General features: G+C 43.4%; 1 protein-coding gene across 14 annotated transcripts in view; it reads left to right on the forward strand.

The window, feature by feature from the left end:
- The window catches only part of zmiz1a (zinc finger, MIZ-type containing 1a), a 409,121-nt gene that overhangs the window by 230,223 nt on the left and 163,258 nt on the right, over nucleotides 1-15,640 (forward strand). For 13 of the 14 annotated variants that reach the window (XM_059946721.1, XM_059946717.1, XM_059946729.1 and 10 more), the window contains 2 exons: nucleotides 2,116-2,235; nucleotides 13,773-13,886. In XM_059946721.1, coding sequence (XP_059802704.1) covers nucleotides 2,167-2,235; nucleotides 13,773-13,886 — 183 coding nt within the window. In that variant the 5' untranslated portion in view covers nucleotides 2,116-2,166. The remainder of the gene's footprint in view (nucleotides 1-2,115; nucleotides 2,236-13,772; nucleotides 13,887-15,640) is intronic. The other variant, XM_059946730.1, reaches the window with a different exon arrangement.

The following is a 15,640-nucleotide window of genomic DNA, read 5'->3' on the forward strand; positions in this document are numbered from 1 at the left end:
CGTCTATAGAGAGAAATGAACAGTCAACATTTCAGGCTGAGACCATTCATCAGAAACGGGGCAGAAGCCTGAATAAAAGGTTGGAGGAGTGGGAGGGGGATGAGCCAGAGTTTCGCTAGAGATGGTCAAGTCATGTGGTTGGATCGGAGCATGAACGTTTACATTGATGGTAAGAATGATTACAGCCAAGCCGAGATTCTGTGGTCGCATCAAGATCAGTTCATACCGAATGTTCTGTGTGGAAGACCATGTGAAGGTCTTGACTTATTTCCAGTGATCCCAGTCACCGTTGTTTCAAACAACTGAGCCGTCTGTCTGAATGAAGACTTTCTTTCTGGTTCGCAGAGGGACGATAAATCAGACTAAGATAGGCCAAGTAAACAGTAGCTCACCATGGTCTGGGGAATCTGATTGGAGCAGAACGTCAGATAAAGGCAGGGTGGGAAGGCAACTGTTTACATCAAAATTCCTGAGGGAGACTGGAGGAAGCTGAAATGGGTGGAATTTTCTCCAACCTCTTTATTACTCTTGTGGTTTTGAGAAAAATTTTGTAGTGTTTTCCAGAGAGAGCCAAAGGCCTTGTTATTCAGATCCATTGTGTATGTGATAGAATCTTTGTGGAAAAGTTATGCTTCTATATTTAGCAATATTTTAGCATGCTTCAATCAAATTACAGTTTTGTTTCATAATCAATTCTATCTTGTTAGTGTAACAGTTTTACCTGATGACTTTTTTTCCTGAAATCACATCTTGACTTAGCCGACCGCTAGGATTTAAGGCCATGTCTTTGAGAAATTACACAAGCACCTTGGCTTCCAGAGTTCAGCCGTGCTGGAATCGGGGGCTCCAAACCCTCAGAATGCTTCTCTGTGAAATATAGAGACAGAAGTAGGCCACTCTGTCCTTCAGGCTGATCACAGGTGATCATCCAAATGCTAAACCCCAGCGTTCCCCCCTTAATCCCTCAAACCTTTTAGCATTAAGCAATAAATCTACCTTCCTGGATATATTTATTGATGTGTGTGAACGTTTGCTCCCTGTGGATCCAACTGCAGTGCACAGAAACGTAAGAAGCTGCAGAGAGTGGTGGTCTCAATCCATTACATCAGGAATACATCCCTTCCTACCACCTGTAGTATCAACTTGAAAATGCCTCTGAAAACAGCAGCTATTATCAAAACTCCCCACCATCCAGGCAATGCCAGTTACAGTTAGACAGAAGCATAAAATCCCACACCACTAGGTTTAAAAACAGCTTCAATAGCTTGGTTCTTGATGCCAAACTCTGAACACTAGCTCAACATAGTAACACTATGACCACTTCACACAACAATGGGTGTTTTTTTCCTCTAGTTATGTTTTTCCTTGAGTAATTTTTGCGTAATTTTTATGTAATATGTTTTTCTTGTGAATATTATGTGTCTAATGTGATGAGCCTGTGTATGCATATAGTTGTGTATGTAACAATAGACTCAACTTGTGTGTGTGTGTGTGTGTGTGTGTATGTGTGTAAGAGATGATGTGAATACTGCAGCACACACAAAATGCTGGAGAAACTCAGCAGGCCAGGCAGCATCCATGGAAAAAAGTAATCAGTCGATGTATTGGGCTGAGTTCCTCCTGCATTTTGTGTGTATTGCTTTGATTTCCAGCATCTGCAGATTTTCTCTCGCATGTGAATACAGTATGTGTGACTTTGTATGTGTGTTGCTATATTTGTCTGTGTCTGGGAGAGTCTGTTAGTGTGTGCGTATAGTTATTAAGTTATTTATTTATAGGATGTCCACTTTAACCTATCACTAATCTAAGCAGTGGAGGGAGAAGTAAGGGAGTTAAACTCAAAAGGGAATCCCTGCAGAAGTAAAGGTTGCAGCACGGTGTTGTTGAATGGGCTGAGAGCACAGGTCCTGCAGAAGGGGTTGGTGCCGACCTGGTCAGGTCAGCTGTTCTCCGCGACATCATGGCAATGGAATGTCGCCTCCTGCTCACTCACTCACTCACTGTCATCACATGTCATCCGGCAAAGACATATCACTGAGCCGTCTGTAATGTGCCTGAGTGCATTAGCTGGGCTCTCAGATCCCCAACCAGTAATTCCTTTTTTTTGTTTTGCAGAGTGGAAAAGTTTAATGGCTTACAGGTAGAAGGCAGGAAGAGAGAATAAAGATGAACACAGTAACGTCAATGGATAGACACATCCAACAGACGAATGATCGACTGCAGTGTATTAAACAGGTAAGGAAAAAATACTCCACGACAGTGTCTCACCCCTCATCCCCCTTTTGTGCGTGGTAGGTCGTGTCGAGGTTTTTCAAGGAATATTGCTGAAGGCAAGGCAATGGATCTTGCCTACATAGACTTTGACAAGGCCTTTGACAAGATCCACATGAGAGATTGGTCAAGGAGGTTCAGTCACTTGGCATTCAGGAAAATGTAGTAAATTGGATTAGACATCAGCTTTGGGGGAGAAGCCAGAGAGTGGTAGTAGATGGCTGCATCTCTGACTGGAGGCCTGTCACTAGTGGGGTGCCTCAGGGATCAGTGCTGGGTCCGTTGTTGTTTGTCATCTATATCAATGATCTGACTAATCATGCAGTAAATGGAATTAGCAAATTTGTCGATGACACCAAGATCAGGGATATTGTGGATAGCGAGGAAGGCTATCAAAGCTTGTAGTGGGTTCTGGACCGGCTGGAAAAATGGCAGGTGGAATTTAATGCAGACGATTTTGAGGTGTTGCTCTTTGGGAGGGTAGGACTTGCATGGTGAGTGGTGGGGCACTGAGGAGTGGGGTAGACCAGAAGATCTGAGAATATAGATCCATAATTTCTTAAGAGTGGCATCACAGGTAGATAGGGTTGTAAAGAAAGCTTTTGGTACTTCATAAATCAAAAGTATTAAGTACAGGAATTGGAATTTAATGTTGAACTTGTATGAGACAAGTGTGAGGGCTAATTGAAGTGCTGTGCGCTGTTTGGTTAGTACAGTAAAGATGTCAATGAGATTGAAAGAGCGTAGAGAAAATTTACAAGGTTGGTGCCGCAACATGAGGACCTGAGGTAAGAGAAAGTTTGAATAGGTTAGGACTTTATCCCCTAGAGCATAGACGATTCGGGAGATATTTACTGAGTTATATGAAATTATGAGCGATGTAAATAAGGTCAATTCAAGTAGGGTTTTTGCACTTAAGTTGAGTGAAAATAGAATTAGAGGTCATAGGTTAAGAGTGAAAGGTAAAATGTTTAGGAGCAACATAAGGGGTAACTTGTTCACTCAGAAGATGGTGAGGGTGTGGAATGAGCTTCCAGTGGTGTATGTGTGTTTGATTTCAACATTTAAGAGAAATCTGGATGGGTACGTGTATGGGACAGGTATGAAGGCTATGCTCCAGGTATGGGTTGATGGGACTAGGCACATTAATAGTTCATCATTGATTAGATGGGCCAAAGGGCCTGTCTTCTCTGCTATAGGGTTCTCTGATTCTATAACTATTAAGTACACCTGTACACAGGTTTGATAATGCAAATGTCTAATCAGCCAATCAGGTGGCAGCAACTCAATGCATAAGAGCATCCAGATATGGTCAAGAGGTTCAGTTGGTGTCCAGGCCAAGCATCAGACTGGGGAAGAAATGTGATCTAAGTGACTTTGACTGTGGATTGATTGTTGGTGCCAGATGGAGTGGTTTGAGTATCTAAAAACCTGCTGTTCTCCTGGGACTTTCATGCACTGTAGTCTCTGGAGTTTACAGAGAATGGTGTGAAAAGCAGAAGACATTCAGTGAGTGTCAGTTCTGTGTGTGAAAACCCCTCGTTAATGAGAGAGGTCAGAGGAGAATGGCCAGACAGGTTCAAGCTGACGGGAAAGGGACAGTAACTCAAATAACCACGCATTACAACAGTGGTGTGCAGAAGAGAATCTCTGAACAATGTTGAACTTTATAGTGGATGGGCTACAGCAGCAGAAGACCCAGCATACACTCAGTGGCCACTGTATTAGCTACAGAAGACACCTAATAAAGTAGCCACTGAGCGTAGAACAGTACTTCACTGTACAGCTCCTTGATCCACAATGTTGTAACCTACTCCACGATCAATCTAATTCTTCCTTCCCATGTCGCCCTCCCTTTTTCTATCAGCTATATGCCTAAGAGTCTCTTACATGTCCATAGTGAGTCTCTGCCTCTACCAGCACTCCTGGCAAATCAGCACCTGTTGCCTATCACTCATTTATGACATATTTCCAGGTCAAAGTAGTTGCAGTGTGGAGGAGAAACGACAGGTCTTGATGTTGTACTGCACCTACAGCCCTTGTCCCTCTTTGTGGCGGGAGACGCTGTGGGAGCCTGGAGTAGCTAGCGATTAGCGCGACACTATTACCTCGGGTTGCCGGAGTTTGCCGTTCAATTACAACATCACCTGTACGGAGTCTCTGTACATCTCCCCGCGGGCGTGTGGGTTTTCTTCCACCGTCCAAGGACGTAGTGGTTGGTCGTCTAATTGGTCATTGTATATTCTCCCGTGGTTCGGCTGGGGTTGGACCGGATGCTGGGACGTTGTGGTTTGAAGGGCCGGAAGCACCTATTCCGTGCTGGATCTCTAAATAAATAATACCCGAGCAAGTAGCTGCAATGCGTGTTGTGGATGCTACAGATTGCAAACGTGGCCCATTGGCTCCTAGAACGTAGAACAGTACAGTATCCTGTAGGCCATTCAGTTCACAACATGCTGACCTCTTAACCTTCTCCACAATCAACTCAACCCTTCCCTCCCACGTAGCCCTCCATTTTTCTATCCATGTGCCCATCTAAGAGTCCCTTAAATGTCCCTAATGTATCTGCCTCTGCCACCACTCTCTGTGTTAAAAACTTACCTCTGACATCCATCCCTATATTTCCCTCCAGACACCTTAAAATTCCATCTGCCACTTATTTTCCCATTCTCCTAATCTGTCTACACCCTTCTGTAGCCTCTCGACTTCCTCAAAGCTAACTGCCTCTCCACCTATCTACATATCATCTGCAAACTTTGCGACAAAACCATCAGTTCCATCATTCAAATCATTGACATATATTGTAAAAAATTCGGTCCCAACACAGACCATTGTTCCCTTTAAGGTGTGTGCGTACGCATGCACACACATCTGTTGCCACTAGCACACAAAGGAATTTAAACTGCGCACAAAAGGTTGTCACCTTCTACGTCATTGGCATGTTAAGTATATTTCACGATCGTACACAATCACATTTCCTTTTCTAGTTTCTGATGCGGACAGTGTTGACAACCTGGAGTTTGCGATGATTTCTCTGCAGATTTTAGAACTGGCTTATTTATATTCTGTTTTTATTGAAGAAATTATTCAGTGCACACATGTTGTCACTTTTCAAAAAATTGCACACCACAAGATTTTTGCATACACTGGTCATTACAAATTAGAGGGAATATTGACACAGACGCCTGTGGAACACCACTAGTTACTGGCAGCCAACCAGAAAAGGCTCCCTTTATTCCCACTCTTTCCAATCAGCCACTGCTTTATCCTTGTTAAAATCTTTCCTGTAATACCGTGGGCTTGTAGCTTGTTAGCAGCCTCATGTGTGGCACCTTGTCAAAGGTCTTCTGAAAATCCAAGTACACAACATCAACCGATTCTCCGTTGTCTATCCTGCTTGTTATTTCTTCAAAATATTCCAACAGATATGTCAGGCAAGATTTTCCCTTGAGGAAATCATGCTGACTACAGCCTATTTTATCATGTTCCTCCAACTACCCTGAGACCTCATCCTTAATAATTGATTCCAACATCTTCCAACCACTGTGGTCGGATTAATTGGCCTGTAGTTTCCTTTCTTCTGCCTCTCTCCCTTCTTGAAGAGTGGTGACATTTGCAATTTTCCAGTCTTCCAGAACCATTCCACAATCTAGTGATTCTTGAAAGATGATTACTAATGCCTCCACAATCTTTTCAGCCACCTCTTTCAGAACCCTGGGGTGTATGCCATCTAGACCCGGTGACTTGCCTACATTCAAACCTTTCAGTTTCCCGAAAACCTTCTTTCAAGTAATAGTAACTTCACACACTTCATGACCCCTGACACCTGGAATTTCCACCATACTGCTAGTGTCTTCCACATTGAAGACTGATGCAAAATACTTACTTATTCAATTTGTTCGCCATTTCCTTGACCCCCATTACTATCTCTCCAATTTGGTTTCCTGGTGCTCCAATATCCACTCTCACCTCTCTTTTATACTTTTAAGTATCTGAACTCTGTTTTACACTTTAGTGTATCTGAATTTGAGCAATGCACCCAGGCCTGTAGCAAATGCAGGTCTGAATCTACAGAATGAGAGAGTTTTTGTGATCTAGAGCTCATCATTTGTAGGGCTAGTGGAGCAAGGCTTTCAAAAAGGAATTGAGGAGCAATGGGCAAAACAAGCTGCTGAGCCATAAGGAAGCATAAAGGTTCAAGGATGAAGTTCAGCCCAGAGAAGTGTGAAGTGAATTACTCGGAAAGGCTGAATTTCAAGGCAGAATACAGGGCTTATGGCAGGATTCTTAGCAGTGTGCCGAACAGAGGAATCTTGGGGTCCACAAACAGAGGTCCTTCAAAGTTGCCCCACAAATTCATAGAGTAGTTAAAGTGTACGGTGTGTTGGCCTTCATTAGTTGAGAGGTTGAGTTCAAGAGCCGTGAGGTAACGTTGCGGCTCTATTAAACCCTGGTTAGCCTGCATAACTGAATTGTATTCAGTTCAGGTCACGTCGTTACAGAAAGGATGTGGAACCTTCAGAAAGGGTGCAGAGGAGATTTACAGGATGTTGCCTGGATTAGAGAACTTGACTTGTGAGTCTAGATTGAGCAGCTATGTTTCATTTCTTTAGAGCTAAGGAAGATGGAAGGTGGATACAATGATAGAAGTGTATAAAATGATAAGAGGCATTGATAGTGGACAGCCAGAGACTTTTCCCAGGGTAGAAATAGCTAACACAAGGGTGCATAATTTTAAGGTGATTGGACAGAAATATAGAGGGGAATGTCAGAGGTAACGTTCTTTAACAGAGGGGGTGATTACGTGGAATGTGCTGCCAAGGGTGTTGGTAGAGGCAGATATATTAAGGACATTTATGAAGCATGTTGATAGGCACATGGATAATGGGAAAGTAGAAGGGAAGGGTTAGAACTTAGAGTGTGTCAAAGAGCCAGCACCACGTCTTAGGCCAAAGGGCTGTTCTACTTGAAGTTGGCCCCCCTCTGTGTTGTAACAATTGGTTGATTCTGCACTCTCTGTTTCGTCGTTCGCTGTTTTGCTGGAGTGGATTGCAGTTTGGTGCCTTTCTCGTTCATCTCATGCTCTGTAGCACCACAACACAACCGTCATCGTTAAAGCTGTGAATAACACGAGCAAGGGTTGCTTCTCACTAGGTGCGCCCAGCTGGCAGGCAAGTCCAGCTCATCCACTTGCAAACATTAAGCAAGCTTTGTGGAACACACGGGCCACGGCCCTGATCCCAGACAACGTGTTCCTTTAAACACACTGCCTCTCCGTCATGAAGCATCTGGATATTTATGTGAAAATCTTCCTTTTTTAAACGGGTGTGCCTTAAACAAGCAGAGTGGCTGCACCATTTTATTTCCTCTCCGACTTGCTGACACACAGACACATACAATGCTGCAGAGGCTCCCACTGGGTCACTGCCAGGCAGCTGCCGTTAATGCTGGCTGGCCCCCAAGGGGGAACTGCGCTCTGTGTCAGAGCTCTCGCCCTGTTCAGATACAGCCAGCTGAAAAATATACTGGAACTAACAGAGACCACCGTGAAGAATGAAGATCAGACATTAATTCAAATTCAGGTTTACACTCAGTGGCCAATTTATTAGGTAAATCTGTACACCAGCTCGTTAATGCAAATATCTAATAAGCCAATCATGTTGCAGCAACTCAATGCATAAAAGCATGCAGAGATGGTCAAGAGGTACAGATGTCATTCGGAGCAATCTTCAGAAAGGGGAAGAAATGTGATATAAGTGACTTTAACCATGGAATGGTTGCTGGTGCCAGATGGGGTGGTTTGAGTATCTCAGTAAGTGCTGACCGCCTGGGATGCTTACTCACAACAATCTCCAGAGTTTACAGAGAAAAGTGTGAAAAATGTTAATCATATAGTGCCCCCTCCAGTTCTGTGGGCAAAAGTACCTTGTTAATGAGAGAGGGCAGAAGTAAATGGCCAAGACAGGAAGGCAACAGTAACTCAAGTAACCTTGTGTTAGAAGTGTTGTGCAGAAGAGCGTCTCTGAACGTACAACACTTCGGACAGAAGCAGAGGACCACGAATACATAACTCAAATGACCACGTGTTACAGTAGTGTTGTGCAGAAGAGCAACTCTGAACACCCACCAAGTCAAACCTTGAGGTGGAAGGGCTACAGCAGCAAAAGATGACAAATGTACAGTCAGTGGCCACTTTATTAGGTACAGGAGGTATCTGATATAGTGACCATGGCTACTGAGGGTATTTTTCACATATTAATATGCAGTGAAATGTTTCATCTGTCTTAACTACCAGCATATCCTCATCCTAATCCGCTGTGGAAAATGTCATCATGTGTCCTTGGGCTGGGCCTATACTCGGTGGCATTCAAAAAGATGGGGGGGGGGGGTGGAATCCCATTGAAACCTATCACTTTCTGGCTCCCCACTTGCCCCTTCCCTTCTGCCTATCATCTCCTTCTGGTGCCCCTCCTGCTTTCTTTCTCCCCATTGTCCACTGCCCTATCAGATTCCTTCTTCAGCCAGTAACCTTTCCACCTATCACCTCCCAGCTTCTCACCTCATCCCTCCCCTCACCTGTCTTCACCAGTCATCTGCCAATTTGTACTCCTTCCCTCCCTGCACTCTGTTATTCTGGCTTCTTCGTGATTCCTTTAAATTTTATGCCACTTTTTCAAGTGCTTGCTGTTTATGTCATAAATGCATGCTGGTATTTATTTATTTATGTTTATTTCATTTTATGTTCATCTTTTTAAGTCAACATTGCAGTCCAGTGGGAGAATTCAAGCGGTTCCTTTGGAGTCATAAGTCACTGAGAACTTCCTGCCTCTTTTACTTAGAGATGCAACACAGTAACTGGCCCTTCCAGGCCCAAAGAGTGCCACCCAATTACACCCATGTGACCACTTGACCTGCTAACCGGTACGTCTGGAATGTGAGAGGAAACTGGAGCACCCGAAGGAAGCCCACATAGTCATGGGGAACAAGTACAAACTCTTTGCAGACAGCAGGGGAATTGAACTCGGGTCGCTGGTGTTGTAATAACATTGCGCTACCTCAATTCTATGGATTAATGGAAGTTTGTTCGGGAGAGTTTGCTCCACCTGCACCGGTGCTTCTTCATGATGACTATAGGTCAAAACATGGTCGCATTATGTTCGCTAAGAACGCACTCATCTTGTTCACTCATCGTGTTGGGGAATAAGTTGGGAAGGGTAGAGTTGGTAACAGTGTGGTGTAGAAGGAGGGAAGTGGGAAGGCTCCTTTGCCATTTATTTAATATCAGTCTGTGAACTAATCTTCAGAGACCCTGTGAATGAGCTTGGAACAAACAGGAGGGAAGAATTAAGGGGCAGGATACTGCAAAGAATCGGACACATGTTTTAAACAGGCAGACAAGAAATAATAAAAGGTTGAAGGCAGAGGAGGAAATTCAATCTGTCAGCTGCCTGCAATTACTGGAATGTTTTGCCAAGACGGATAACCTCTTAGGAACTTACAGTCATGAAGTCATAACAGTAAAACTTTAACTTGCTTCGTGCTGTACATCTTTTACAGTTTAAAGGAGTAAGTGTGTATCTTTCACACAAAACCATTCAGAAAGCATTCACAGTTATAAACGTGACCCTTCATTCACTAAGTCCTTTGTTGTTGGCCATGCACACCTGATGAATATGTTTTAAGTACACCTTATCAAGGACAACCTTGTGGCATAGCAACATAAAGCTTTACAGCGCCAGTGAGCTGGGTTTAATTCCCACTGCTGGCTGTAAGGAGTTCAAGTGACTGCTTAAGTGAATCAATACACAAACTCCTGGAAGCCAAGGGCAATCACTTGGGTACATCCTCAGGAAGTGAGACCGTAAGACATTGGAGCAGAAGTCTGCCATTCAGCCCATCAGTCATGGCTGGTTCATTACTCCTCTCAACCCCATTCACCTACTTTCTCCCCATAACCTTTGACACCCTTACTAATCAAGGACTTATCAACCTCCACTTTAAATATACCCTCCAGCAATAAACCATCTGTTGGAGAAACTTAGCAGGTCAACGAGCACGTCTGGGAGATGAGGGTGCTCCAGTTTCTTCCCACATTCCAAAGTCATAAGAACATAACATTAGAAATAGGGGCAGGAGTCGGCCATCTGGCCTGTTGAGCCCGTTCTGCCATTCAGTAAGATCATGGCTGATCTGACCATGGACTCATCTCCACTTACCGACCTTTTCCCCATAGCCCTTAATTCCCCAACTATGCAAGGATTTTTGCAACCTTGTCTTAAATATATTTACTGAGATAGCCTCCACTGCTTCACTGGGCAGAGACTTCCACAGATTTGCCACTCTTTGACATCCAGGATGGTCACATGGGTGTAATTGGCTCCTTGGAACAGAAGGGCCTGTTACTGCACTGTATCTGCACTGTAATAGAAATATATTTATTTTACTCAGGTATGTATTTTGAAAACAAGGTCATTAAGCTTGCATATACAGTTTACTTCAGATATTTTCAAGGCCAGTTCTTATTACATTTTGGTTTCTAATAATTGTAGCTCCAGAGTTTAATTATGTATCTCTACTCTGGGGAAGTTTGAAAAGTAGTTGAAGCTGAAGGAAGTGGTGAAATATGAAACCTCTTCTTAGAGACCACGGAAGGAATCTGAAGTTGAGAGATTTACATTTTAGTTTGAGTCTGAATTCATGGACTGAGATTATTGAATCTACCATTAATTCCCCCTCAGTTGCCTCCCAAGCCATCGGGCTGATTACTGCACTTCTACATATAGGATTACTTCCATATTTATATTTATTCCATGTTTTTTTTATTGTATTCTTTAAGTTTGATGTGTTTTTCTGCTTTAACGGATCTGGAGTACGATTCATTTTGTTTTCCTTTATATTTGTGTACTAAAGAAAGTCAGTAAACAAACTTAAATCTTGAATCTGTTGATAATAAAGCTTCTGTTCAACTCCCATTTGATTCCTGAGGGAATTATTGCGAGTCAAAGTTCAAAGTAACTTCATGATCTAAGTGCGTATATGTCACCATCTACAACCCTGTGGTTCATTTTCTTGAGGGCATTCACAGCAGACACAAAGAGACATAATAGAGTTAATGAGAAACTATGCACAGAGACGGACAAACAACCAATGTGCAAAAATAGAGAACTGTGCAAATACATAAAAAAGAAATAGTAACCATGGTAAATACATGTGAAATGTATTACACTGAGAACAGAAGTCGCAGTCTTTGAAAATAAGTCCATAGGTTGTGGAATCAGTTCAGCGTTGGAGGGAAGTTATCCTCACTTTTCTTGGAGCCTGATGGTTGAGGGTAATAACTGTTCTGAACCTAGTGGTGTGGGACCTAAGTCTTTTGTAGCTCATTGCTGATGGTAGCAGTGAGAGATGAGTATGGCCTGGATGGTGGGGGTCCTGGGTGTTGCTGCTTTCTTGTAGCAGCTCTCCTTGTAGGTTTGTTCACTGGTGGGGAGGGCTTTTCCTGATGGGGACTGAGCTCATTACTTCTTTGGACATTTCTATCCATGGGCAATCCCACCGTTTGCTTCTGGAGGCATTTCTCCTCTTTTATTCCACCAAGCTGTCCGTTGCTTTAAATAACTCTGTAGGGGTGCAGTATTTATTTGTGAATCAGCATAGAATCAATGAGTCGAGCAGCAAGCACCAGATGTTGTGACATTTCCGAGAAGTGCAGGAGCCTGGGTGAGGCCATAGGCCCTTGAGGACATTTCTACCAAGTGTTCATGTTAGATGTGGTTTGTAATTTTGATGCAGAAGCGGTCAATACTCTACAGGTTTTCTTCTTCTCCCAAACTCGGTTTTTGCTTTGGAAACTGAAGTGCCGGTTTCCTCCCTCCTTATCCGTGTGAAACAGCACGTTTTCAAACTCACGACTGAAGACTGAGTGTAGGTCTCAGCTGAGAGGGAAACAAAGAAAGCTTTATTCGGTTCATTCACCAAGATAAGCCATCATCTTGACTGGTAACAGAGTAGTAGTTAAAGGGGGGGGGGAGGGAGAGAGAGGGTGTGTGTGTGTGTGTGTGTGTGTGTGTGTGTGTGTTTCTATATTCATCTGTGTTTGGGAGAGTTTCGGTGTGAGTGTCTTATTTGCTTGTGTGCAGAATCAAGTTTATTTATGTGATGTGAAACTTGTTAACTTAGCAGCAGCAGTTCAATGGAATACATCATATAGAAGAAGAAAAAATAATAAATGAATCAATTATAGTATATGTATATTGAATAGATTAAAAATTGTGCAAAAACAGAAATAATATATATTAAATAAGTGAGGTAGTGTTCATTTAGGAAACGGATGGCAGAGGGGAAGAAGCTGTTCCTGAATCACTGAGTGTGTGCCTTCAGGCTTCTGTACCTCCTACCTGATGGTAACAGTGAGAAAAGGACATGCCCTGGGCGCTGGAGGTCCTTAATAATGGACGCTGCCTTTCTGAGACACCGCACCATGAAGGTGTCCTGGGTACTTTGTAGACCAGTGCCCAAGATGGAGCGGACTAAATTTACAACTCTCTGCAGTTTCTTTTGGTCCTGTGAATTAGCAACACCCCGGCCCATACCAGACAGTGATGCAGCCTGTCAGAATGCTCTCCGTGGTACATCTATAGAAGTTTTTGAGTGTTTCTGTTGACACACCAAATCTCTTCAAACTCCTAATGTAGTATAGTTGCTGTCCTGCCTTCTTCCTAGCTGCATTGATTATGTTGGGGCCAGGTTAGGTTCTGTACAAACATGCACACACATAAATACTTAGACATGTGTGTGCATATATGCAAATACATTCACACATTACACTTAGTGACCACTTTATTAGATGCCTCCTCCTCCTAATAAAGTGGTAACTGAGTTTATGTTCATGTGCTGCTGTAGCCTATCTGCTTCAAGGTTTGACACTTTGAGTGTTCAGAATCCTCTTCTGCACACCACTGGTAACGTGCGATTATTTGAGTCACTGTCACCTTCCTGTCAGCTTGAACCGGTCTGGCCATTCTCCTCTGACCTCTCTCATTAACAAGGCATTTTCACCCACAGAACTGCCACTCACTGATTGTTCTTTTTGCACCATTCTCTGTAAGCTCTAGAGATGGTTTGTGTGAAATCCCAGGAGCTCAGCCATTTGTCAGATACTCAAACCACCCCATCTGGCACCAACAATCATTCCACGGTCAAAGTCACTTAGATCACATTTCTTCCCCATTCTGATGTTTGGTCTGAACAACAACTGAACCTCTTGATAATGTCTGCATGGTTCATGCATTGAATTGCTGCCACGTGATGGCTGAGCAGATATTTGCATCAACAAGCAGGTTTACCGGTTTACATAATAAAGCGATCACTGGGTATCATGTATGTACTCACTAACACATACATGCACACACACAAACACATGTGCACATTCATAAGTATGTACAAATATAAATATATACAGACTGAAATCTTGTTTCTGCTGATCTCTCTCCGTCCCACAGCACCTACAGAACCCAGCAAACTTCCAGACTGCAGCGACCGAACTGCTTGACTGGTGTGGCGACCCACGAGCGTTTCAGCGGCCCTTCGAGCAGAGTCTGATGGGATGCTTGACGGTGAGTTACCCCTGGGCGTTTTCTCCTCATTGCCAGTTGTAGTCGTCTGGAGGTTATAGCACAACAACAATCCTTTCCTAACCTGGCCGGTTTGTCAGAACCCCAGCTTGAAACTGCTGTGAGGGTCGCTTACCCGTGAGTTCACGGGTCATTAGCGTATATCGTGAATGTCAAAAGGCCTAGATAGAATGGACGTGGAATCAGATTGCCCCTCATTCAATCTGTCTATGCCCCTCATGATCTTATACACCTCTATAAGATCATCCCTACAGGTTGCACATTTTTTTGATTAGTGATGGTGTCAAAGATTACAGGGAAGAGCATGAAGATGGTGTTGAGAGGGGTGACACATCAGCCATGATGGAATGGCAGGATGGACTCAATCGGCTGACTGACCTAGTTCTGCTCCTGTGACGTATGGTCTATGGTCTTGTTGACAACCCCTTTCTGTGATTGTAGGGTCCCAAGAAACATGGCTGTAATCTGCCAACAGGAAGTCATGGGGCTTCCAGGAAGCCAGGAGTTTTCTTCCTTTAACTGCAGGGTGGATATTGAGATAGAAAATACAAAATGTTAATGCCTTTTTTTGTAGGCTAGTGATGGTTTATGGTTTTCACATTGAAGCTTGTTAAAAAGGTCTTCATTCTGGTTTGAAAATCAATGCAACTCAGCTAAACACCAGCAAATAGCCCGCATGGCTTTATTGACATTCATGTTAGACTTATGAAAGTCATCCCAGGATTCCCAGGGAAACGGTAATGTTTGGGAGTGCATCTCCAGGATGGCAAACTCATCGATTCAAGAGCCATTCGAAAGGTAGGAAAGGAAAATCAAATTTTGCAGATGCTGGAAGTCTGAAATAAAAACCAGAGAGACTGCTGGGAATACTCAGACAGCATCAGAGTTGATACTTCAGGCCAATGAGGAGTTAAATCTGATGAAACATCATGGACCTGAAACATTAAAAGTTTCTCTCCCCACAGGTGCCGCCTGACTTGCTTTCAGAGAAGCAGACTGTAACTACCGAACCATTCACCACACCTCACCACCGTTTAGCTTCTTGTTCCCCTCAGTGCTGTTGGTGGCCCACGTAACAAGGACAGGAGTCCCTGGCCTCCAGTACAGTTTGAAATGAATCACTGAGAGGAACAAATGTCCCCCTTACACACTGCCAAATGATGGATCATATTCAGATTCAAAATTCAGAATCAGTTTATTATCACCGATGTGTGACATGAAATTTGCTATCTTAGCAGCAGCAGTTCAATGCAATACATAATCTAGCAGAGACAAAAAAAATAAAAAAACAAGTAAATCAATTATGTATATCGAATAGATTTTGTTTTTAAACATGCAAAAACAGAAATACTGTGTATTAATAAAAAGTGAGGTAGTGTCCAAAGATTCAATGTCCATTTAGGAATCAGATGGCAGAGGGGAAGAAACTGTTCCTGAATCATTGAGTGTGTGCCTTCAGGCTTCTGTACCTCCTACCTGATGGTAAAAGGGCATGCCCTGGGTGCTGGCGATCCTTAATAATGGACATTGCCTTTCTGAGACACCACTTCCTGAAGATGTCCTGGTACTTTGTAGGCTAGTACCCAAGATGGAGCTGACTAGATTTACAACCTTCTGCAGCTTCTTTTGATCCTGTGCAGTAGCCCCTCCACACCAGACAGTGATGCAGCCTGTCAGCATGCTTTCCACGGTACAACTATAAAAGTTTTTGAGTGTATTTGTTGACATGCCAAATC

This window comes from Hypanus sabinus, chromosome 21, assembly GCF_030144855.1.
Source record: "Hypanus sabinus isolate sHypSab1 chromosome 21, sHypSab1.hap1, whole genome shotgun sequence".
NCBI classification, from domain to species: domain Eukaryota; kingdom Metazoa; phylum Chordata; class Chondrichthyes; order Myliobatiformes; family Dasyatidae; genus Hypanus; species Hypanus sabinus.